The sequence below is a fragment of the Pleurodeles waltl genome, chromosome 3_1, assembly GCF_031143425.1.
Source record: "Pleurodeles waltl isolate 20211129_DDA chromosome 3_1, aPleWal1.hap1.20221129, whole genome shotgun sequence".
NCBI classification, from domain to species: Eukaryota; Metazoa; Chordata; class Amphibia; order Caudata; family Salamandridae; genus Pleurodeles; species Pleurodeles waltl.
Window position 1 is genome coordinate 394,403,049 of NC_090440.1, and position 25,100 is coordinate 394,428,148.

The following is a 25,100-nucleotide window of genomic DNA, read 5'->3' on the forward strand; positions in this document are numbered from 1 at the left end:
TGCTTTTTCCTGTCAAATGTCGTTCCTTCAGCCTGTGGAGTTCCTCAGGGATCCTCCTTAAGTCCTACTCTCTTTAATATCTACTTATCTTCCTTGGCTAAAGTAGTTGCTCCTTACAATCTTTCAGTGATTACCTACGCTGATGATACTCAATTAGTAGTTTCTCTCTCCGGTACTGCGAAGTCTCCCTCTGTCAATTTATCTTGCTGCATGAGGGATATAGGCGACTGGATGATTCAATCCAAACTCCAATTCAATGACGGCAAATCTGAAGTACTCATTTTAGGCAATGGTTCTCCTGCCTCCCCTTTATCATGTTACTCGGAGGCCTTTACTAGTCTCCCGCCCCCTAAAGGACAGGTAAAAAGCTTACGTTTTATATTGGACTTACGTCTTACGATGGAATTACAAGCTAAGAAAATGTCCTCGGTTTGTTTTGGCCTTATCAGATCGCTTAGGAAGATTCTCAATCTTCTTCCTGCCTTGTCCAGAAGGATCCTAGTCCAGGTATTGATTCTTTCCCGCCTGGACTATGGGAATTCCCTCTACCTCAGCTCCCCGGAATATGTGATAAGGAAGCTGCAGATTGTTTAGAACGCAGCAGCTAGGCTCCTTACGAACTGCCCTAGATATCTATCTGCCAAGCCGGCTCTTGTGGCTCACCACTGGCTGCCGGTCAAACATCGCATACATTTTAAATCCATGTGCATCACTCACAGAGCCTTACATAACAAAGGAACTTTTTTCCTTAGGAAACACATTTCTATTCACGCCCCTCGAAGACACCTTAGATCTTCTTTAGCCCGGCAGATTCATATACCCCGCGCCCATAGATCATGGGGTGGAGACCCATGCACTCTTGTGGGATGCAATACTTAACATGGAAAGTAGCCTTCCTAATAGCTATCACATCTCTTAGAAGAGTAAGTGAAATACAAGCATTTACCATACAAGAACCCTTTATACAAATACACAAACATAAAGTGGTTCTACGCACAAATCCCAAATTTTTACCAAAAGTTATATCACCGTTCCACCTAAATCAAACTGTGGAACTCCCAGTATTTTTTCCACAACCAGACTCTGTAGCTGAAAGGGCATTACATACATTAGACATCAGAAGGGCACTAATGTATTACATTGATAGAACCATACAATTTCGCAAAACAAAACAATTGGTTGTAGCTTTTCAAAAACCTCATGCAGGAAATCCAATATCCAAACAAGGCATTGCCAAATGGATAGTTAAGTGTATTCAAACCTGCTATGTAAAAGCAAAGAGGGAACTGCCTATTACACCGAAGGCACACTCCACTAGAAAGAAAGGCACCACAATGGCCTTTCTAGGAAATATACCCATGACAGAAATCTGTAAGGCAGCCACATGGTCTACGCCTCATACATTCACAAAACATTACTGTGTAGATGTGTTAACAACACAACAAGCCACAGTAGGACAAGCAGTATTACGGACATTATTTCAAACAACTTCAACTCCTACAGGCTAAACTACCGCTTTTGGGGAGATAACTGCTTACTAGTCTATGTACAGCATGTGTATCTGCAGCTACACATGCCATCGAACGGAAAATGTCACTTACCCAGTGTACATCTGTTCGTGGCATGAGACGCTGCAGATCCACATGCGCCCTCCCGCCTCCCCGGGAGCCTGTAGCCGTTATAAGTTGATAAAGATAAAACATGTACATTTGTAAATTTGTAAATATATATCACTTTTACTTTTAGACACATTATGTATATACATACTTATTCCATTGCATGGGCACTATTACTATATACACAACTCCTACCTCACCCTCTGCGGGGGAAACAATCTAAGATGGAGTCGACGCCCATGCGCAATGGAGCCGAAAGGGGAGGAGTTCCTCGATCTCGTGACTCGAAAAGACTTCTTCGAAGAAAAACAACTTGTAACACTCCGAGCCCAACACTAGATGGCAGGATAATGCACAGCATGTGTATCTGCAGCTACACATGCCATCGAACATATATATATATGGAAAATGTCACTTACCCAGTGTACATCTGTTTGTGGCATGAGACGCTGCAGATTCACATGCTGTGCATTATCCTGTCATCTAGTGTTGGGCTCGGAGTGTTACAAGTTGTTTTTCTTCGAAGAAGTCTTTTCGAGTCACGAGACCGAGTGACTCCTCCCTTTCGGCTCCATTGCGCATGGGCGTCGACTCCATCTTAGATTGTTTTCCCGCAGAGGGTGAGGTAGGAGTTGTGAGTATACTGGAGGTGCCCATGCCATGGAGTAGTTATGTATGTACTTAATGTGCATCAAAAGAATATTTATTTACATATTTACAATTTTCATTCAACTAAGAACGGCTACAGGCTACCGGGGAGGAGGAAGGGCGCATGTGAATCTGCAGCGTCTCATGCCACGAACAGATGTACACTGGGTAAGTGACATATTCCGTTCGGTGGCATGTGTAGCTGCAGATACACATGCTGTGCATAGACTAACAAGCAGTAATCTCCCCAAAAAGCGGTGGTTTAGCCTGTAGGAGTTGAAGTTGTCTGAAATAATGTTCTTAATACAGCCTGTCCTACTGTGGCTTGTTGCGTTGCTAACACATCTACACAGTAATGCTTAGTAAATGTATGAGGCGTAGACCAGGTAGCTGCCTTACAAATTTCCGTCATAGGTATATTCCCAAGAAAAGCCATTGTGGTGCCTTTTTTCCTCGTGGAATGTGCTCTTGGTGTAATAGGTAAATCTCTTTTTGCTTTAATATAGCAAGTCTTAATACATTTAACTATCCATCTGGTGATGCCTTGTTTGGATATAGGATTACCTGCATGAGGTTTTTGGAAGGCTACAAACAATTGTTTTGTTTTACTAAATTGTGTTGTTCTGTCAATGTAATACATTAGTGCTCTTATTATGTCTAATGTATGTAATGCTCTTTCGGCTACTGAGTCTGGTTGCGGAAAGAAGACTGGGAGTTCCACAGTTTGGTTCAGGTGGAATGGTGATATGACTTTTGGTAAGAATTTCGGATTTGTACGGAGAACCACTTTATGTTTATGTATTTGTATAAAGGGTTCTTGAATAGTAAATGCTTGGATTTCACTTACTCTTCTAAGTGATGTGATAGCTATTAGAAAGGCTACTTTCCAATTCAGATATTGCATTTCACAAGAATGCATGGGTTCGAATGGTGGGCCCATGAGTCGTATTAATACAATATTAAGGTTCCACAAAGGTACTGGTGGTGTCCTTGGGGGTATGATACTTTTTAGTCCCTCCGTAAATGCTTTAATGACTGGGATTCTAAAAAGCGATGAGTAATCTGCAGATAGGCAGATATTGCAGTGAGATGTATTTTAATGGAAGAGAATGCTAGATTAGACTTTTGTAAGTGTAATAAGTAGCTTACAATGTCCTTTATGGAGGCATGTAGTGGTTGGATCTGGTTAGTGTGGCAGTAGCAAACAAATCTTTTCCATTTGTTTGCGTAACAATGCCTTGTTGTTGGTTTTCTTGCTTGTTTAATGACCTCCATACACTCTTGTGTAAGATTTAAATGTCCGAATTCTAAGACTTCAGGAGCCAGATCGCTAGATTGAGCGATGCTGGATTCGGGTGTCTGATCTGTTGTTTGTGCTGTGTTAACAGATCTGGTATGTTTGGTAGTTTGATGTGGGGTACTACCGATAAGTCCAACAGTGTTGTGTACCACGGTTGGCGAGCCCAGGTTGGTGCAATGAATATTAGTTTGAGTTTGTTTTGACTTATTTTGTTGACCAGATAAGGAATGAGTGGGAGAGGGGGGAAAAGCGTAAGCAAATATCCCTGACCAACTCATCCATAGTGCATTGCCCTTGGATTGAGGGTGTGGGTACCTGGACGCGAAGTTTCGGCATTTTGCATTTTCTTTTGTTGCGAATAGGTCTATGTTTGGTGTTCCCCAGCGGTGGAAGTGATCCCGTAGGATCTGGGGATGAATTTCCCATTCGTGAGTTTGCTGGTGGTCGCGACTGAGATTGTCGGCTAACTGATTCTGAATGCCTGGTATGTATTGTGCTATCAGGCGAATGTGATTGTGAATTGCCCAATGCCAAATTCTTTGTGCTAAGAGACACAGGCGGTAGCCCCCCTCCAAGATCTGACCGCCATGCGGCCGCACCCCCGCCGCGGCCATTTGGAGATCCCCGCTGGGCCGGCGGGCGGAAACCTGGTTTCTGGCCGCCGGCCCAGCGGGGATCACGGCCGCAACATAGGAGCCGGCTCCAAATGGAGCCGGCGGTGTTGCACCCGTCGCACTTTTCACTGTCTGCATAGCAGACAGTGAAAGGCTGCATGGGGCCCTGTCAGGGGGCCCCTGCACTGCCCATGCCAGTGGCCCCACGACTCCTCGGTCCGCCAGCCTTTTCCTGGCGGTGCAAACCGCCAGAAAAAGGCTGGCGGTCGGGGACTCGTAATCCCCTGGGCAGCGCTGCCCAGGCGGATTATCACCGCCGGGGCAAAAGTAGCAGAATACCGCCGGCCCCGATGGTGCGACCGCAGCGCTTTCCGCCGCGGTCGTAATACGCCTGGAAGCACCGTCAGCCTGTTGGCTGTGCTTCCGTCGTTTTAGCCCTGGCGGTCCTGTACCGCCAGGGTCAAAATGACCCCCACAGTTGTGAGAAGTGTGTCCCCCCTTGTTTGTTGAGATAATACATTGTTGTCATGTTGTCGGCTTTGACAAGGATGTGTTTGTGGGCTACCAGTGGTTGAAATGCTTTTAATGCTAGAAACACCGCTAGAAGTTCCAATTGATTTATGTGAAGTTGTTTTTGCTGATTGTCCCATTGGCCCTGTATGTTGTGCTTGTTGAGGTGTGCTCACCACCCTATCATGGAAGAATCTGTTGTGATAACAGCTTGAGGCACTGGGTCTTGGAATGGCCACCCGTTGTTTAAATTTATAGGGTTCCACCATTGAAGAGAGAAGTGTGTTTGGCAGTCTATCAACACTAGATCTTGAAGTTGACCCTATGCTTGCGTCCATTGTTTTGCTAGGCACTGTTGCAAGAGCCTCATGTGTAACCTTGCATTTGGGACAATGGCTATGCATGAAGACATCATGCCTAGAAGTTTCATTACAAACCTTACTGGGTAGTGTTGGCTTGACTGTATGCTTGATGTTACATTTTGGAACGTTTGGACCCTTTGTGGACTTGGAGTGGCAATTGCTCTTTGTGTGTTGAGTGTTGCTCCCAAGTATTGTTGTATTTGGGATGGTTGCAGATTTGATTTCTGGTCATTTATAGAGAACCCTAGTTTGTGTAGAGTTTCTATGACATATTGCATGTGAAGAAGACGTTGTTGAGTGTTGGTTTTTATTAGCAAGTCGTCCAAATATGGGAATACGTGCATGTGCTGTCTCCTTATGTGAGCGGCTACTATTGCTAGGCATTTTGTGAATACTCTTAGGGACGTTGTTATCCCGAACGGTAGCACTTTGAATTGATAGTGTACGCCCTTTATTACAAACCTTAAGTATTTTCTGTGAGAAGGATGGATGGGTATGTGGAAATACACATCCTTGAGATCCAATGTTGACATGTAGTCCTCCTTTTTTAGTAAGGGAACCACATCTTGAAGTGTTACCATGTGGAAGTGGTCTGATTTGATGAAGAGATTCAGTGTTCTGAGATCTAAGATAGGTCTTAACGTTTTGTCCTTTTTTGAAATTAGGAAATATAGTGAGTAGAAGCCTGTTCCTTTCTGAGGATTGGGTACTAGCTCTTTTGCTTGTTTTTGTAATAGTGCTTGGACTTCTATTTGTAATAGGTCTAAGTGTTGTTTGGACATATTGTGTGCTCTTGGTGGCACATATGGTGGGAAATTTGTGAATTCTATGCAATAACCATGTTGGATAATTGATAGGACCCATGCGTCTCTGGTAATATGTGTCCAGGTTTGATAATATGCGGTTAGCCTCCCCCCCACTGGTGATAAGTGTTGGGGTTTTGTGACATTGAAGTCACTGTTTGGTCTGGCTTGGTTTGGTTGCCTGGAACTTTCCCCTTCCTCTTGGGAATTGTCCTCTATAGGAACCACAAAACCCTCCCCTTTGACATTGTGCCTGATAGGTGGGTCTGGTTTGAGAGGTGGAAGGCTCTAATGTTTGCTGTCGAAAACCTCCTCTGAATTGTGGTTTCCTAAAGGTGCCTCTGACTTGTGGGCAGTAGAGCGCGCCCATAGCTTCGGCCGTGTCCGTGTCTTTTTTTTTACTTTTCAATTGCTGTGTCCACTTCCGGCCCAAACAATTGTTCTTGGTTAAATGACATGTTCAACACCGCTTGTTGGATCTCTGGCTTGAATCCAGAGCTTCTTAACCATGCATGCCTGCGAATGGTTACCACCGTGTTGACAGTTCGTGCTGCTGTGTCTGCCGAGTCTAGTGCGGACCTTATCTGGTTGTTGGATATGGCCTGTCCTTCTTCCACAACCTGTTGGGAACGTTTCTGGTGTTCTTTGGGCAAGTGCTGTATGATGTGTTGCATCTCGTCCCAGTGTGCCCTGTCGTAGCGAGCAAGTAGGGCTTGCGAATTAGCAATCCGCCATTGATTGGCTGCTTGTGCTGCCACTCGTTTGCCCGCTGCGTCAAACTTTCTGCTCTCTTTGTCAGGCGGTGGAGCGTCTCCTGACGATTGAGAGTTTGCTCTCTTTCTTGCTGCTCCTACAACCACTGAGTCCGGTGTAAGTTGTTGTGTTATGAACACAGGATCCGTTGGGGGAGGCTTGTACTTCTTCTCAACCCTAGGCGTGATAGCCCTTCCTTTAACTGGCTCCTGGAATACTTGTTTTGCGTGTTTGAGCATACCCGGGAGCATTGGCAGACTCTGTTAGGAAGCGTGGGTGGATGCTAAGGTGTTAAACAGGAAATCATCCTCTATTGGCTCTGAATGCATTGCTACGTTGTGGAACGTAGCAGCCCTGGATTGTACCTGCATATATGCAGTACTGTCCTCTGGAGGTGATGGCTTTGTTGGATAACAATCCGGACTGTTATCCGATACTGGTGCATCATATAAGTCCCATGCATCAGCATCATCCTGTGTCGTCCCTGTATGTGTGGGTGACTGCATTGGAGGTGTTCCCACTGGAAACAGTTGTGGTGAGTGCGGTGGGGACAGTTGTGGTGAAAACCTTGGTGGTGGGGATTTGTCTCTAACCACCTTTGCCTTAGGCTACATTTCTGTCTCCTGAAATGCAAGTTTCCTTTTAGACTTGATTGGAGGTAGAGTTTGTATTTTTCCAGTCTCTTTCTGGATATGCAACCTCCTTTGTGTATGGTCTGGTTCGTCCATACTTAATTCCTGCTCAAATCTATGTCTTTCCATCATTTGCCTGGAAAGTCCTTGCTCTTCTGTGTAAGAGCTTCTTTTCTGCTCCGAAGCCGCTTTTTCCGGTACCGAGGTTTCAGATATAGTCTTTTTCGGCTCTGATGATATTTTTCTCACTTTAGGTGAGTCGAACTCTCAGTGTCGAGAGCGTTCGGTGCCGGAATCTCGACCGGAGTCGGAAGTCTTCGGCAAATCCCTGGCCTTTTTCGGTGCCGATGTTTGGTCACCTTCTTTCCGATGGGTTAAGCCATGCCTGTTGGCGGATGGAGTCCCCTTGGCCTTAAAGACCTTTGTGTGAGTTTTGGACGGGGAAGATTTACTCACTGTTCGCTGCACCGTCGAGGTTCGGTCACTTTTGGATTCGTACGAGTCCGATCCCTGGATGGAAATGCTTTCCTCTTCTCCGACGTCTAGTTGCTCTCTCGGTGTCGACGCCATTTGCAGTCTTCTTGCTTGTCGATCTCTTAGGGTCTTTTTTGATCGAAACGCTCGACAAGCCTCGCAAGTATCCTCCCTGTGTTCCGGTGATAAACACAGATTACAGACCAGGTGCTGGTCTGTATAGGGATACTTCGAATGACACTTCGGACAGAAGCGGAAGGGGGTCCGGTCCATTAGTCTTCGACGACGGGTGTGGTCGGGCCGACCAGGCCCCGGTGAAGAACGGAAGCCCCGAAGGGCCGCCGGAGCGCTCTTGATGTCGGTGCCAATACAATAACACTAACCCGGTACCAAACGATAACAATATCGTCAAATTGTTGATAATTTAGCTAACTTTCCCGATTCGGAATATGGAGCAAAGTGGAACACGTCCAAACCCGATGCCGGAAAGAAAACAATCTAAGATGGAGTCGACGCCCATGTGCAAACTCGGGGGGTTATTCCAACTTTGGAGGAGTGTTAATCCGTCCCAAAAGTGACGGTAAAGTGACGGATATACCACCAGCCGTATTACGAGTTCCATAGGATATAATGGACTCGTAATACGGCTGGTGGTAAATCCGTCACTTTTCCGTCACTTTTGGGACGGATTAACACCTCCTCCAAAGTTGGAATAACCCCCTCGTTCTTGTGACTCTAAAAGACTTCTTCGAAGAAAAACAACGTGTAACACTCCGAGCCCAACACTAGATGGCAGGATAATGCACAGCATGTGTATCTGCAGCTACAAATGCCACCGAACATATATATATATATATACATATATATATATATATTATATATATATATATATACACATATATATATATATATATTTTGTTTTTATATATATAAGAAGTACTCCAGGATCCCCACAAGCAGGCGGACAATTCAGTGTTCATGACTTTGATGAGATTCCCCCAGAAGAAAAGGAAAATTTTACTTAGCCATTAAGCATCTCTTTGAGGTATGTAGTGCTGTAGATTCACATGCCCTGCCAACTAGCATTGCGTTTGGAGTGTTGCAGGTTGATTTTCTTCTAAGAAGTATTCTTCTGAGCAACCGGATTGAGTGACTCCTTCTTGGTGATAATGCGCATCGACTCCTTTGTCAGATTGTTTTTCCGCAGGCGGGTAAGAAAAGGAGTGCAGAGGAGATATAGAGAAAGAGATGTGTATGCAAATGTAACTACATATGTACTAGTATATATAAATATAAAGTAACTGGAACGGCCACATGTGTCCAGGAAGGAGGGAGGGTGCATGTAAATCTACAGCACTACATGCCACGAACAGGTGCTTACTGGGTAGGTAACATTTTCTGTTCAATGGCATGTGTGGCTGTAAATACACATGCTCTGCATAGACTGTGAAGTAGTCCCTCCATGAAAGCGGTGGCTAGCCTGTTGGAGTTGCAGTTGGCTGGGAAAGTGTTCTTAGTATTACTTGACCTACATTGGCTTGCTGGTGTGCAAGTACATCCACACAATAAGTTCTGTAAATACATGTGGTGTAGACCATGTAGCTGCCTTACAGATGTAAGCTATAGGTATGCTTCAAAGGAAAGCCATAGTGGCTCCCTTCTTCCTAGCAGTGGGAGTGACAGGAAGCTGTCTTTTTACCTTAGCATAACAAGTTTGTATACATTTCGCTATCCATCTAACTATGCTGCTTTTTGATACTGGATAGCCTTTGTGAGGTATTGAAAAAGCTACAAAGAGCTGTTTGGTTGGGGTTCCTTAGCTCTGTCAATGTAAAACATAAATGCACGTTTAACATCTTAAGTGTGGAGGGCTCTGTCTGAAACTGAGTTAGGCAGCGGAAAGAAGACTGATGGCTCAATGGATTGGTTGATATGCAATTGGGAAACCAATTTAAGAAGGAACTTTGGGTTTGAAAAAGGGGCACCTTGTCTCTACGGATCTGGAAGAAATGTTCTTCCAAGGTTCGGGCCTCAAGCTCACTAACATGTCTGAGTGATGTGATAGCGACTGAGAACACCACCTTCCAAGAAAGATACTGAAAAGGGCATGAATGAAGTAGCTCAAAAGGAGGGCCCATAAGCCTGGTAAGCACAATATTCAGATTACAGGATGGTGCTGGAGGCACTCTGGATGGACTAACCCTTTAAAGGCCTTCCATGAAAGCTTTGAGAACTGGAATTCTGAACAAGTAAGTATGTCTAGTGTAAGCTAGATTTCTGTAAGTAAAGCAATTAACAAACAATGACAGTAGCTTTAATGGGATTAATACGTTGGGTTGGCAGTAGCATACAAAACATTTCCATTTTGCAGCATAACATCCTCTAGTTGTGGATCTACGAGCATCCTTGAGGATGTCCATACATTCCACAGGCAGGCCCAAGTAACCACACTCTATGTCCTCAGGAGCCATATCGCAAGATTGAGTGGCTTGGGGTCTAGATATCTGATCTGTCCTTGATTTTGAGTGATAAGGTCCGGCCTGTTTGGGAGCTTCTCCTGGTGAACTACTGAGATGTGCTGAACAACAGTTGACGCACCCAAGTGGAAGCTACAAGGATCATGGTGAGAGATGTCTGCCTGATTTTCCAAACCAGAAATGGAATGAGAGGGAGAAGTGGAAAAGCGTATGCAAATATCCCTGACCAGTTCACCCATGAAGCATTGCCCTTGGATAAAGGGTGTCGATACCTGGAGGAGCAGCTTGGGCATTTTGCCTTTTCTACTGTGGCACAAAGGTCTACCTGAGGAGTTCCCCACTTTAGGAAGTATTTTTGAAGAATATTTTGGTGGAGTTTCCATTCGTCGACTTGTTACTTCATCCTGCTGAGCAGATCTGCAAAGTCGTTGTCCTTTGCTGGGAGATACTCTGCCACCAGGTGAATGTGGTGGTGGAGAGCCCTCTTCCTTATTGTATAAGAGTGTTGTGACAATTGGGACTACTGTGTCTCCCCCCTTGTTTCTATAGGTAATACATGGCTGTCATGTTGTCAGTGCAGACTAAGACAACATTGTGGGAGAGGTGATGAAGAAATGCTTTCAGGGCTAAAAAATACTGCCTGAAGCTTGAGGTAACTTATATGTACGGACTGGTGACGAAGTTCCCAAAGGCCCTGTACTGTGAGGTCTGGAAGTGAGCACACCAACCCATCAGTGATGAGTCTGTAGTCAGAATGACATGAGGCACAGGGTCCAGAAAAGAAGGTCCTTTCAACAGGTTGGTGGTGTTCCACCATTGTAGAGAGCAGAGAGTATGGCGGTCTAACAACACTAGATCTTCCTTGTGACCCTGTGACTGAGACCACTGAGGAGACTGACGAGGCAGACACTGCTGTCAAGGACACATGTGGAGTCTGTCATGGAGAATGATGGCAATGCAGGAAGCCATCATCCCAAACAGGAGCATGATAGTCTTGATTGTATATGTACAATTCTCCTGAGACTGGGGGAGAAGAGACTGAAAAGTGTGAACGCAAGCAGGATTAGGGTATGCTAGCCCGAATTCTGCATTGAGAATAGCTCCTAGATAGGGCTGTATCTGAAGGGGTTGAAGATGGGATTTGGCAAAGTTGATTGTGAATCTCAGTGTTTGATAAAGGTCCACTGTCATTTGAGTGTGACGTCAGTGGTGGTGTGCTGGCTTTGATAAGCAAGTCGTCTAAGTAAGGGAACAAGTGTTTTTTGTCTTCTGGGGTGTGCAGCGACTACTGCAAAGCACTTTGTGAAGACTCTGGGAGCAGTCGTGACTCAGACAGGAAGGACTTCAAACTGGTAATGTTTACCTGCAGCTATGAATCGTATGTATTTTCGATTTGTGCTAGGTGGATGGGGATAAGGAAGAAGATGTCCTTTAGATCTACGACCATCATAAATTCAACCTGTTGTAGGAGGGAAATAATGCTTTGAAGAGTGACCATGTGAAAGTGTTCCGATAGAATTTAGTGGTTTAAAGGTCTGAGATCCAGAATAGGCCTGAGAGAGCCATCCTTTTGTGGATGAGGAAGTACAGGGAGTACACCCTGGTGTTGTACTGGAACAGGCTCTATGGCCCCTTTGAGAAGAAGAACTTCTTGTTTGAGTAGGGTGAGGTGTTCGTGGGATAGCCTCTGAGAGCAAGAGGGAAACATTGGAGGGGTGGTAATAAGCTTCAGATAGTAACCATGATAGATAATGGAAAGGACCCATCAGTCTGAGATGTTGACCCATTCAGTACGAAAATGTTGAAGTCGTCCCCTGTTAGAAATAGGGTCTTCGGTTGGCAGTCAGGTTACCCCCTGTCCAAGCAAGGACCCTCACTCTAGTCAGGGCAAAGCAGAATCACCCTCAGTTAACCCTCGCTCACCCTCTTGGTAGCTAGGCACGAGCAGGCAGGCTTAACTTCAAAAGCAAGGTATAAAGTATTTGAACTAACACACACAGTAACTCAGTGAAAAGACTACAAAATGACACAACACAGGTTTAGAAAAACAGATAATATTTATCTAAACAAAACAAGACCAAATTGTCAAATGTCCAACATACACAATTCAAGTTATGAATTTAACAAGCAAAAGAGTCTTAAATCCTTTAGAAAACAGTGAGAATGTTGTAAGCGTACAAAAGTACCTGGGTAGCGTCAAAATAAAGCTGCACGGGTGAGCGTGCATCTCAAAAAGGCCAGCGATGCGTAGATTTCTTACTCGCAAGCCAGAGCATGTGTTGTTTCTTCTCTCCCGCAAGAGAGCGATGCGTTGGTCCGGATGAGCACCTTGGGCCCAGGCAGGCTTTGCGGTGATTTTCTGCACCTAGCGATGTTGCGTCAAAATCCGGTCGCATGGTGTCAAGAAACTGTGGGCATGGGAGATTTCATCATTAACAGCAGCCGCTGCAGGTGTTGTGCGTCGTTTCTCCAGCCACGTTGCATCGACCTCCCAGCTGCCATGCAGAGGGAGCGTCGATTTCAGCCGCAAGGCCGGTGGCACGTCATTTTTCAGCCACAGAGCGGGTGGTGCGTTGAAAGTTTCCCTGCACGGCGGTCTTTGCATGGATTTCTGTCCTTTTCCGTCAGCTGTACCTTGCAAGGGCCCAGAGACAGGTTTGGGTATCACTTGACGTGCAGGACTCTCAGCAGAAAGCCCAAGTGTTGGCAGATCAAAGTCTTTGTTGTCCCTGAGACTTCAACAACAGGAGGCAAGCTCAGTTTCAAGCCCTTGGAGATTCCTCACCAGTGGGAAGTCACACAAAAAGTCAATCTTTGTCCTCTCTCAGGTAGAAGCAGCTACTGCAGGCCAGCCAAGCAAGCACAGTCACAGGCAAAGTGGCAGTACCCCTCCTCCAGCTTCTCCAGCTTTTATCCTTGGCAGAAGTAATCTGATTTTCAGGGGTTTTGGGTGCACTTCTTATACCCCTTTCTGCCTTTGAAGTAGGCCTACTTCAAAGAGAAGTCTCTGTTGTTTTCAAGGTCTTGCCTTGCCCAGGCCAGGCCCCAAACACACACCAGGGGGTTGGAGACTGCATTGGGTGAGGGCAGGCACAGCCCTCTCAGGTGTAAGAGACCACTACTCCCCTCCCCTCTGCTCAGATGGCCCATCAGGATATGCAGGCTATGCCCCAGCTCCATTTGTGTCACTGTCTAGAGGAGAGGTGAAAACAGCTCAACTGTCAAACTGACCTAAACAGGGAACCCACAAAAAAGCTGAGTCACAGAATGGTTTAAGCAAGAAAATGCCTATTTTCTAAAAGTGGCATTTTCAAACACAACCTAAAAAACAACTTCACTAAAAGATGTATTTTTGAATTGTTAGTTCAGAGACTCCAAACTCCACATGTCTATCTGCTCCCAAAGGGAATCTGCGTTTTAATAATATTTAAAGGCAGCCCCCATGTTAAACCTTTGAGAGAGACAGGCCTTGCAACAGTGAAAAACAAATTTGGTAGTATTTCACTGTCAGGACATGTAAAACACGTAAGTACATGTCCCACTTTTAACATACACTGCACCCTGCCCACTGGGCTAACTAGGGCCTACCTTAGGGGGTGCCTTACATTTATAAAAAGGGAAGGTTTAGGCCTGGCAAGTGGGTACACCTGCCAAGTCGAATTGGCAGTTTAAAACTGCACTCACAGACACTACAGTGGCAGGTCTGAACCATGTTTACAGGGCTACTAATGTGGGTGGCACAACCAGTACTGCAGGCCCATTAGTACCATTTGATTTACAGGCCCTAGGCACCTCTAGTGCACTTTAATAGGGACTTACTGGTAAATCAAATATGCCAATCATGGATAGCCAATGTACACACACAATTCATACAGGGAACATTTACACTTTAGCACTGGTTAGCAGTGGTAAAGTATCCAGAGTAAACAAAACAGCAAAAACAGAGTCCAGCACACAGAAACAACTGGGAAGTAGAGGCAAAAAGTTAGGGGAGACCATGCCAATGATGCCAAGTCTAACATCCCCTGACAGATGTGGAGTGAGGGGTGGGGAGAGGTAGGTAGTCACTGTTTAGCTGTGGAGATTGAGCTGGTGGTGGTAGTGCTCTTACATCTGCCTTGGTTGCTATTGCCTCCATAGGCTCCCCTGAAGAAAGGTCAGGAATATGAGGTTGAAGGCTGTCTGGCTTGGGGGGAAGAGGCTTCTGAGGTTGCTGATTTGTAACCACCTTTGAACGTGGGGTTACAAAAAGTGCCTCTTTGTGAGGGGGACTGGAGAACACCTTGGCTTTTGTGGTGTCTTTATCTTTCTCCAACTTCTCAAGGGTGGAGTTCACTTGAGGGCTGAAAATATGTTCCCTGTCAAAGGGCATATTGAGCACTGCTTGCTGGACTTCTGTTTTGAAGCCAGAGCATCGAAGGCATGTCTCCTAACCAAGATACTGATGTTTACACATAGTGCAGCCGTGACTATGGCATCCAGGGCTCAACGGATGGAATTAATAGTGATTGTTTGCCCCTCTGCAACAATCTGATGTCCTCTTTTGCTGTGCTCATCTGGGAGCTCCATTTCATCCCAGTGAGCCCAATCATACCTTGCTAGCAATGCCTGTGAGTGCAGCCACTCTTTTGCCAGCAGCATTCCTCTTTTTGCTCTCCTTGTCTGGGGGAGGAGAGTCCCTTGCGGCCTGACAATTGGCCAGTTTACATGCATTGGTGGCCACTATGGAGTATGGCAGGACCTGTATTCTGATATACAGTGGATCAGAGGGAGCAGGCTTATACTTTTTGCCTACTCTAGGGGTGATAACCCTAGAGCTGACCGGTTCTTTAAAAATATTGTCTGCATGATGAAGCATACCAAGGAGCATGGAGAGGAACTGCATATCCCTATGTGTGGTTGTTAGGGTATCAAAAAGGAAGTCCTGCTCAGTGGGCTCCCTGTGCAGCTCAACATTATGAAAGGCAGCTGCCCAAGCTACTACCTGCTGGTAGGGTGTAGTATCCTATGGTGGGGAGGGTTGTGCAGGGTACAAGTCTGGGTCTGTACTTATCATGGGATCGGGTCATAAGTGTCCCATGGCTCTGGGTCCTGCTATGTCGCACCCAAATCCTCCCCAATAAATAAAGGGGAACCCTGAGGTGTCAGATCTCCTGCAGAAGGAGGGGCAGGTGATTGAGGAGGGAAGGAGGGTGGAGAAGAAGCAGGAGTGGGGATGGTGGAGAAGGTGGATAAGGAGGAGGAGGGGGAAGAGGAAGAGGCTTGAGAGAAGTGGTGGTAGCCTTGTCCTTAGTGACTTTCATTGGTGGTGAAGTGTTCAAAGCCTCTTGAATGGACAGTTCCCTCTTGAATGTGGCTGGGGAAGCAATAATGAGCTGGGTTTGGAAGCGGTGCTATTGAGCGTCCATAGTCTCCAAAATAGGCTCCACTGGTGGTGGGGTAGCAGAAGACTAGCTGGCATCTTTATGTTCTGAAGAAGTTGGGTCCCTTGTTTTTGGTACCAATGATTTTGGTTGGTGTCCTTTTGTCAGCACGGAAGCTGGTGTGGAAACTGTCCGGCTCGGAGCCAAAGTACTCGGTGCCGAAGTCCGGATCAAAATGGCTTGGACCAAGAAGCTGGAGGTTGATGCTGAAGATGGTGTTGTAGTCTTAGCTATTTTCAGAGCTGAGCAGGAGGGCAGGTCAGCCAAAACATTTTTTGGGATTCAACCATGGCCTGGTGGTGGTTTGGTAACCTCTGCAAGGAGCCTTTTAACTGCTTAAGGGTGGGCAGGATGGGCCACGGTACTCACAGGTTGCGCTGATGTCACCCTGTGGCTTTCGATATCCGATTGGATGTTGGAGTCGAAGTCCTGGATGGAGAAGGTCTCCTCTTGTTCTTGCTCCTCTTGGGTGTGCTCCTACCAAGGATTTCTGGGGTGTCTTCCGGACTCTTGTGTACCATCTCCAACTGACAAGCTCTTCAATCCCGAAGGGTCTTCTTTGACCGGAAGGATTTGCAGGCATCACAGGAAGCTGCCTGGTGATCGGAGGAGAGGCACATGTTACAGACCAGATGTTGGTCGGTGTACGGGAATTTTGAGTGGCACCAAGGACAGAAATGAAACGGTGTCGGTTCCATCAGCTCAGCATATTATTCGGTGCCATGTGTTTGAGGCAGGCCTGCAAGGGTGAGGTAGCCTGGGAGGGTGCTCAGTCGGTGCCTGGACCGACGAGTGGAAATGAATGTGAAGATGAAAATGCGTGATCGAGTAAACAATACTGCTCATAAAGGAAAGACAAAAGGAAAGTTTTGAAGCAGAACGAGTCGAAAGACGGAGCGAAGACACACATGTCCGAATCAGACTGCAGTTAGGAAACAGTTAGGAAATCAGTTAGGAAACAACATAACAAAGGAGTCGATGCCCATGTGCAGTATCACTGAGAAGGAGGAGTCACTCGATCACATGACTCAAAAAAATACTTCTTCGAAGGAAAACAACTTGCAACACCCCATACCCAACGCTAGATGGCAGAAGTATGCAGAGCATGTGTATCTACAACCACACATGCCATCCAACTGAATATTACTCCAAGATACCCACCTCAAGGGCAACCACTACAAAGCTTTTGACAGATGCAGTTACATCATGCAGGCTATACATCAGTCTTGGAGGTGTGAGCATTCTCACTCGTTAGTTAACACCCCATATCCTGGAAAAAACCTGGACAGGCCCACCACCCAAACAGGCCAAGGGATAGACTAACAGTGAACCTTTGCTTGGTATACATTCCTGCCAGACTACAGACAGTCCTGCTCCCCGAGATAGCCACATTGCTGCTGCAACTCCCAGACTGAATCCTGGTACAGGGGGATAAGAGACATAAATGAGGTGGCCTCAACGGAGATGGAAAGACAACCTCCCAGTAAGAAGCAGGGAGGAACAGAACTTTACACTTTTCTGGATGTACGGTAGATATCTGGAGAGCACACAACACTGAGGTGCAACAATACATTTAGATTTCTGGGGCACCAGATAGCCTCTTCTAGCTGGACTATTTCCTGGCACAGCACACATTCCTGTGAAACTTTCCGGGGGCCCGATACCTCATGAGGGGCATCTCAGACCACACCATGACTTGGGTGAAACTAGAGGGTAAGATGGATTGAGAAAACAGACAAAGGCCGCAAAACCCTTGATATCTCAAAATCGAGGAGATATTAACAGTACACTGCTTAGGTACCAACAACTACTTCACAGATAATGAGGGAAAGTGGACTCCCCAACTTCACAATGGGAAGCAAACAAAACAGTAATAAGGGGACAGGTGCTGTCCCTGGTATCGAGCGAAAAAAAGAAAAACAAGAGACTTAAGAAGTGCTACAAAAAGGAATGAAGGAACTTGAAAGTCTTGCCGCCTCTCAAACTGACTCACACTCCACCCGCAGACTAGCACTAAAATGACAAGAGTACAGAGAGGAGGAAGGAGTCAATACCACCTACCTCACAACACAATGGCGCCTCACGAATGAGATAATAAAGCAGGCAAACTCTTGGCCTGGGTAGACCATAGGAAAGACTGACTCACTGGTTCTACAGGATCAAGGAATGAAGAGACACACTTGGGTGGTTCACAAATAGCAGAGGTGTTTTTGCAAAGTATTATGTTACACTATACACACCAGAGACCACCAGATCCTCAATGGAGGCATTTGCCTTGCTGGAAGACCTGAGACTATCCCAGATGGCTGCGGATGACAGACAGGAGCTAAATGCAGACATAATGCCAGACAGGCAAGTTACTGACCTTTGGTAATGTCTTATCTGGTCCAGACAATATCTAGTTGCAGATTTCTTACCTTGGAATTTCCCCAGGAGTCAGTCTGGATCCAGAGATTTTTCTCGAGCAGTACCCCTGCACGCCGTTAGGTAGTGTCGATCGGCTCCACGTCCATCATCGGCACTGTCCACGCCGCATATGACATTGCAGGTCCTACGCAGGTGCTACCTTGGCATGCTTACGTCAGTTTTGTTTCACAACTTTCCATGCCAGAAGCGCAGAGCTGACCACTGATGGCTCAAAACTCGGCCCCAGAAAAGGAGTCCTTGTCCCTAGTAATCAGTTCCCAGGGCAGAGAGGAGGTGGGTCTGTAAGGAATCTGCAACTAGATATTGGGGGTCATTCCTACCCTGGCGGTCTATGACCGCCAGGGTAGGTGACGGAGGAAGCACCGCCAACAGGCTGGCGGTGCTTCCGGGGGCATTCTGACTGCGGCGGTAAAGCCGCGGTCAGAAAAGGGAAGCCGGCGGTTTCCCGCCGGCTTCCCGCTGCCCCAGGGAATCCTCCACGGCGGCGCTGCAAGCAGCGCCGTCATGGGGATTCCGACCCCCTTCCCGCCAGCCTGGTTCTGGTGGTTTTCACCGCCAGAACCTGGCTGGCGGGAACGGGTGTCGTGGGGCCCCTGGGGGCCCCTGCAGTGCCCATGCCGCTGGCATGGGCACTGCAGGGACCCCCTAACAGGGCCCCACATAGATTTTCAGTGTCTGCGTGGCAGACACTGAAAATCGCGACGGGTGCAACTGCACCCGTCGCACCCCTTCCACTCCGCCGGCTCCATTCGGAGCCGGCATCCTCGTGAAAGGGGGTTTCCCGCTGGGCAGGCGGGCGGCCTTCTGGCGGTCGCCCGCCAGCCCAGCGGGAAACTCAGAATGACCGCTGCGGTCTTTTGACCGCGGTACGGTCTTCTGGCGGTTCCCGCTTGGCGGGCGGCGACCGCCGCCCGCCAATCTAGGAATGACCCCCATTGTCTCTAACTGGATAACCGTTGGAGGAGGAACAACTGGCTGGCAAGATTACATTACAGACTCTGGGCAGAAGGTCAAAAGCTGTCAACTGCAGCTGCACACAATCTCTATGCAAGGAGGTGGAGAGTAGACAGGTTCGGGTGGAGATCCCTCCCCTGCTGCTGCAACAGAAGATGCTCCAAAAGGAGCAGTCTGATCTGAGGATCGATGACCATGCTCAATAGCTCAGGATACCAGACTCTATGTGCTCAGTCTGGAGCCAAAAGGATGACTTGGGCCCAGACATACTTGATCTTCTTGAGAACTCTGGGGCAGAAGTGGTATGGGCGAAAAGGGGTACAGGAGTCCTGAGTACCACTCAAGATAAAAACTGTTACTGAGCGAATGTGCCTTGGAAACTACAACACACAATACTGCTGACATTAGGCATTCTCTGCAGAGGCAAATACATCTAACCAAGGCTCTCCCCACTGCTAAAAGAGACCTTGAGCCACCTCCAGATAGAGATGTCATTCCTGATCACCTAGGCACTGTCGGCTGAGTTTGTCTGCTCTAGCGTTCAGAGAGTCCACCCGATGTTGAACCACCAGATAAATTCCCTGGTGTTCCAGCCACGTGCAGAGGAGCAGAGCCTCTCAACAAAGGGTCCACGACCCCACCCCACCCTGCTTGAAGCAATACCACATGGCGGTGGTGTGGTCTGTGAACACCTGCACTACCTTCCCTTTGAGAGAGGGAAGAAGTGCTTTCAATGCTAGCCTGATTGCCCGGAGGCCCAACAGGTTGATGTGGAGTCCGGACTCCGTTGGAGACCAGATGCCTCTGATCTCCGCCTCTCCAAGGTGACCACCCCTTCCCAGGAGTGATGCATCTGTCACTACTGTCAGATCTCATAGAGGAAGGGAAAGGGATCTGCCTCTAACCCAATCATGGTTTGTTAACCACCACTGCAGACATCATGAAGTGGCCTTTGAGGTCTGTACCACACCCTACGAGGTCCCAACCAAATTCTTCAACAACAGTTGAAGGGGAGGTGTGGCAGCTATTGTGAGACAGAGGTTCCCCCCCTCTCCACCCACCAAATTGCATTGATGAAACTAACGGGAGGTGTATATGAGGAAGGAATAGCTCTACTGGGTATCCGCAAGACAACATTGGGAATGGATAGGCATGACGGAAGCCAAGGCATACACTGCAGCACTCTACAGGAAGAAGCTCCTTAGTAGCGCCCGCTCACATACCAGAATGGTATTCTCTATATGGCAAGAGGCTACATCATATCTGGCCTGGAAGGGCAAAATCAAGCAGAAACGCCACAATTGGACATTAAGGAGCTGAGGGCCCTGGTGGACCTAGAGGGATTGAACAGGTGGTACATAATAGGCATCTCAGAGCTGGGTGACCTTTGGAAAGGATGTAAGATAGTCCCTCCAGAGATCTACCATCTCTCAAAGACAGAAACAAATCAATACTTCCAGGACAGACATGCGCTACTGACACACAGACGAGATCCCAGATGCCACACAGTTGGAAGAGGGAGTTCGTTCGAAACCCCTCCACAAGGTAGCTGTCACTTTCTTGTACAGGAAACAGTAAACAATTCCCTAAGGCATCTCCATCTGCTCAGAGGGACTTAAGAGACAAAACTGGGACAATTCAAGGAGGAGTGGAAGGGGGCACTACAAGGCCCTGGAGAAGTGGCGCTGGACAGCCTTTGCATGTTGCATAGGGCGTTCTGTAGGAAAACTACTCCTTACATGATGGGAGGACATCAGTTGCAACATGCCAAAGATGATGTAGAATGGTGGGGTCTTTTTACCACATCATATGGGAATGTTCAGCAATGCAAATTTATTGGCAATCAATCCTGGGTAGCATCTCACTCACAATAGGGGCCCAGATAAACAACTCACTGAAACTCATCTTGCCTCAACATTATGGACAAGGAAACACTGCCCAGAAAAGGTAAGTCAAGGAAGCACCAAACTTTGAGGAATGGAACTGGGACATGAACTGGTGTATGCTAGCCGAGAAAACAATCTATGGGAGCAGGGGCTGACCTAGAAAATGGTAGGAAATATGGACAGCATTGGGAGCAAACATCAGGTTTGAGGGATTTCAAAGAAAAACACAATGTAATCCACTCACTTACAAGTCACTGACAATCTCTACGATGCTGTGCTATTTTTTTAAGTGTCTGAAAAAACTAATAAAAATAAGGAGGAGCCAGTCTGAAGGGAATAAGGCCAAATGAGAAAGTTGGGGCCACTGCCTAGAGAACTTGACTGAGAATACTGCATGTATCTGTGACCCCCAATATGGCAAGAGGGGGCCACTAGGATCACTGGGACCATCTACGTGTTGTGGAGTCCAGGTGAGCAGTGAAGGGACTTTGGGACTTTGGAACAAGTCCAGAAGCCAACTGCAAGAGTGGTGCTTCTTTACCAACTTACCGGCAGGAACTGCGAAGAAGAAGGAGCTGCTGCACTCAGAAGCCATCGCTGTGTGCTACTGCCTCAACTTGCTAACTCCACCGTCTGCACAAACAAAGCGGTGCAAGCTGCTCGTTGTGGAGTGAAGGAGAGAGAGGCACTCTGTTTCCTCGACTAATCTGAATGTCGTGGTTGAGATCTGGTGGAAGCAGAGATGCAGGCCTGTGTGGACTTGCTCATGCACAGCGGTTTATTGCCCAGAGAGCTCAAAATTTTCAAGGACAAAGCAAGACTTTGATGTGCATTGCTAGTGCTGGCAGGACCTGGCAATCCCCTCTTACAATTCACCAGCGACACAAAGTGTAGTGTGGAGGAGCAGAGGAGCGAACGAGAGGACCAGCAGGGGAGCACTGCCCTGACTGACAAGTATGAGACGACTTGTGTGCATTACTCAGTGTGCCATGTTTAGCAAGTATAATAAATACTGCTTTTTAAACTATAGATCAATATTGAACTGCAAATCTTCTTACTGGGGTCACTGTGGGTATTCTGAATTATGAGCTTACTACCCCCTGAAGGGCATTTGACTGCTTGACACACACTACCATTGAGAGTCAAGTGCTGTTGAAGCTTACCCAGGATCCATACTAGGCCGGGCCCAAGGACATCAGGAGTAAAATGCCACAACCCCTTGCCCTGTGGTCCTCCAAAAGGGTTTCTGTCCAACCACACATTTTAGTTAGCATGAATTTAAAGAAATAGACAATACAAACATTTCTAGACAAACTGCTGTTTTCTGTTCTCACTCCAAAAGGAAATGAATTCATCAAGATCTATCTCTTTCTGTCCACTTCTCGAGCAGGACTGCTGAAGGAGATTTCAAATGAACTTTTATCACTGTTTTCCACTTTTCTTATATCTTTCCCCTTCCTCTTGTACTTCCATCTTTCCTTGTTTTTTGTAATGCGATATAAGATGTAAATCTCTGTGTGTGAACGGTATTTCAGCCGAAGTCACCTTAATAAATCGTATCATATCAGACAGTAGCGAAAATGAGTAAGCCACTAACATCCTCTCCTTATCAACAAGTATGGCATGGCCTTTTTAAACTCTGAGTATCTTTAAGGAATCTAAATCACATACAGTTTCAAAAATAGTTAACTGAACAACACTACTGCACTGTGTTGATGACTGGAAATTGTGGACTCTGTAAGTGCAGTATTGCGTGGATATGCAGCAATGGAAACAAACATTAATGCACTTACTTTTTTTGCTTCCCAGAGCTGCTTCGGCAAAGGCTTGGAAATATTAAGCATACCATCCTCATTAAGAGAAGCAGGAAAAGAAAAAGCTGCAAGACAAAGATCAGATACATAAGTCAACACAAATTCTAATGGACACTATAGCAATACATTTTTAACAAAACAATATTATGATGGACACAATGATAAAGGTGTAGAATGAAAAAAACACCTCACAATGGTTCTGTCCACCCCCTTCTATTAGACGTACACCAAAAGTATAGAATCACGCCATTCCTTTATTAGGCTTGGTTTGGATGTTGTAGTATGCTGAGTTGTAGCCATTTAGTCCCCCCGGACTCCTCATGTTTCACTACCCAGTGTTTGGTCTTTTACTGTGAGTGAGTCTCACTACTTGATTCCTACTCACTGTAATTTGTGGTAATTCATGGTCATTGGACTGAGCGTGTTAACCCCCAGTGTGTCTGCCTTTTAAGACAAGCCTGTAGCTGCGCAGATAATGTAAGAGGCTCTGGGATGGTAACACATGGTCATACGCATGCGCGGGCTGCATATGTAAGTCTATTGTTTTGTGCAGCCCTGTATCTGCGGACAGGTGGCCAGTCTCAGAAGGTGCTCTGAAAGGATTGGTACAGATAGGCCTTAAAATATGAGTGAGTATTTACAGTGTAGACTTGCAGTGCTTACTAGAAAAATAAGTGGTGCTTATATGCGAAATCTAAAGTACAGCTTCACTACACATAGTCTCAAAGGGGTACAGCAAGGTGCCAAACTGGGGTAAAACATATACAACAAGTTTGAACTTGGGGTCTCCAATAACCCACATCCATAACTTAAGGGTCTTTAAGATTTGTCATATTTCTCTGGGTTAGCCCATAATCAGATTCTAGGCCCTTTGTTCCCCCTAGTAAGTGGAGTTAAATAGTCTGCTCCCCAGCAGAGGGATCCAAAACCTCCCTGTAAAAAAGTGCAATTAACGATAATTGACCCAGTTCCTGGAAAAGGAAGGGGTGAAGAGGAAATTTTTAACTGATATTTAGCTTGTCACATTGTACCTGGAACAAAGGAGGAAGCCCATACTTCTGGAGCCAACACAGCAGGAGCAGCAGAAGAGTGGCTGGCCTCTGCGTGCCACACCAGAGCTGAGCACACGGTGTGCCAGCAGGGATTCGGGGGCCTACACCTCCATGTGTACTGCCTAACAACTACACAGTGCTTGTGGGTAACCCTGGTTGGGACAGGGGCATCTGAGAACAGAAGCAGTACTGTGGCGTTAGGCTGCATTGATAAAAAGAAACAGTGGGCAAAACCATTCTTTAACCCCTTCGCTGCCAGGCCTTTCTCCCCTCCTGTGCCAGGTCTTTTTTTGCATATTTGGAATAGTTCTCGCTTAGGCCCTCATAACGTTTTGTCCACATAAGCTACCCACGCCAAATTTGCGTCCTTTTTTTCCAACATCCTAGGGATTCTAGAAGTACCCAGACTTTGTGGGTTCCCCTGAAGGAGGCCAAGAAATTTGCCAAAATACAGTGAAATTTCGTTTTTTTAAAACAAAATGGGAAAAAAGGGCTGCTGAAGAAGGCTTGTGATTTTTTCCCTGAAAATGGCATCAACAAAGGGTTTGCGGTGATAAAATCACCAGCTTCCCAGCTTTCAGGAACAGGCAGACTTGAATCAGAAAAAACTATTTTTCAACACAATTTTTGCATTTTACTGGGACATTCCCCATTTTTACGCTTTTTGTGCTTTCAGCCTCCTTCCAGTCAGTGATAGAAATTGGGTGTGAAACCAATGCTGCATCGCAGAAACCTAAACATTTCTGAAAAGTAGACAGAATTCTGAATTCAGCAATGGGTAATTTGTGTAGATCCTACAAGGATTTCCTGCAGAAAATACCAACTGAACTAAACAAATATTGAAATTGAGGTGAAAAAAACAGCCATTTTTCTCTACGTTTTACTCTGTAACTTTTTCCTGCAATGTCAGATTTTTGAAAGCAATATACTGTTACGTCCGCTGGACTCTTCTGGTTGCGGAGATATATAGGGCTTGTAGGTTCATCAAGAACCCTTGGCACCCAGAGCCAATAAATGAGCTGCACCTTGCAGTGGGTTTTCATTCTATACCGGGTATACAGCAATTCATTTGCTGAAATATAAAGAGTCAAAAATAGGTATCAAGAAAACCTTTGTATTTCCATAATGGGCACAAGATAAGGTGTTGAGGAGCAGTGGTTATTTGCACATCTCTGAATTCTGGGGTGCCCATACTAGCATGTGAATTTCAGGGTATTTCTCAAATAGACGTCTTTTTTACACACTGTCTTATATTTGGAAGGAAAAAATGTAGAGAAAGACAAGGGGCAATAACACTTGTTTGCTATTCTATGTTCCCCCAAGTCTCCCGATAAAAATGGTTCCTCACTTGTGTG

General features: G+C 46.4%; 1 protein-coding gene across 3 annotated transcripts in view; it reads right to left on the reverse strand.

Annotated features, from left to right (window-relative positions):
* The window catches only part of CRTC3 (CREB regulated transcription coactivator 3), a 713,757-nt gene that overhangs the window by 226,994 nt on the left and 461,663 nt on the right, over nucleotides 1-25,100 (reverse strand). For all 3 annotated transcript variants that reach the window (XM_069222591.1, XM_069222590.1, XM_069222589.1), the window contains one exon: nucleotides 22,673-22,758. In XM_069222591.1, the coding sequence (XP_069078692.1) occupies nucleotides 22,673-22,758 (86 nt within the window). The remainder of the gene's footprint in view (nucleotides 1-22,672; nucleotides 22,759-25,100) is intronic.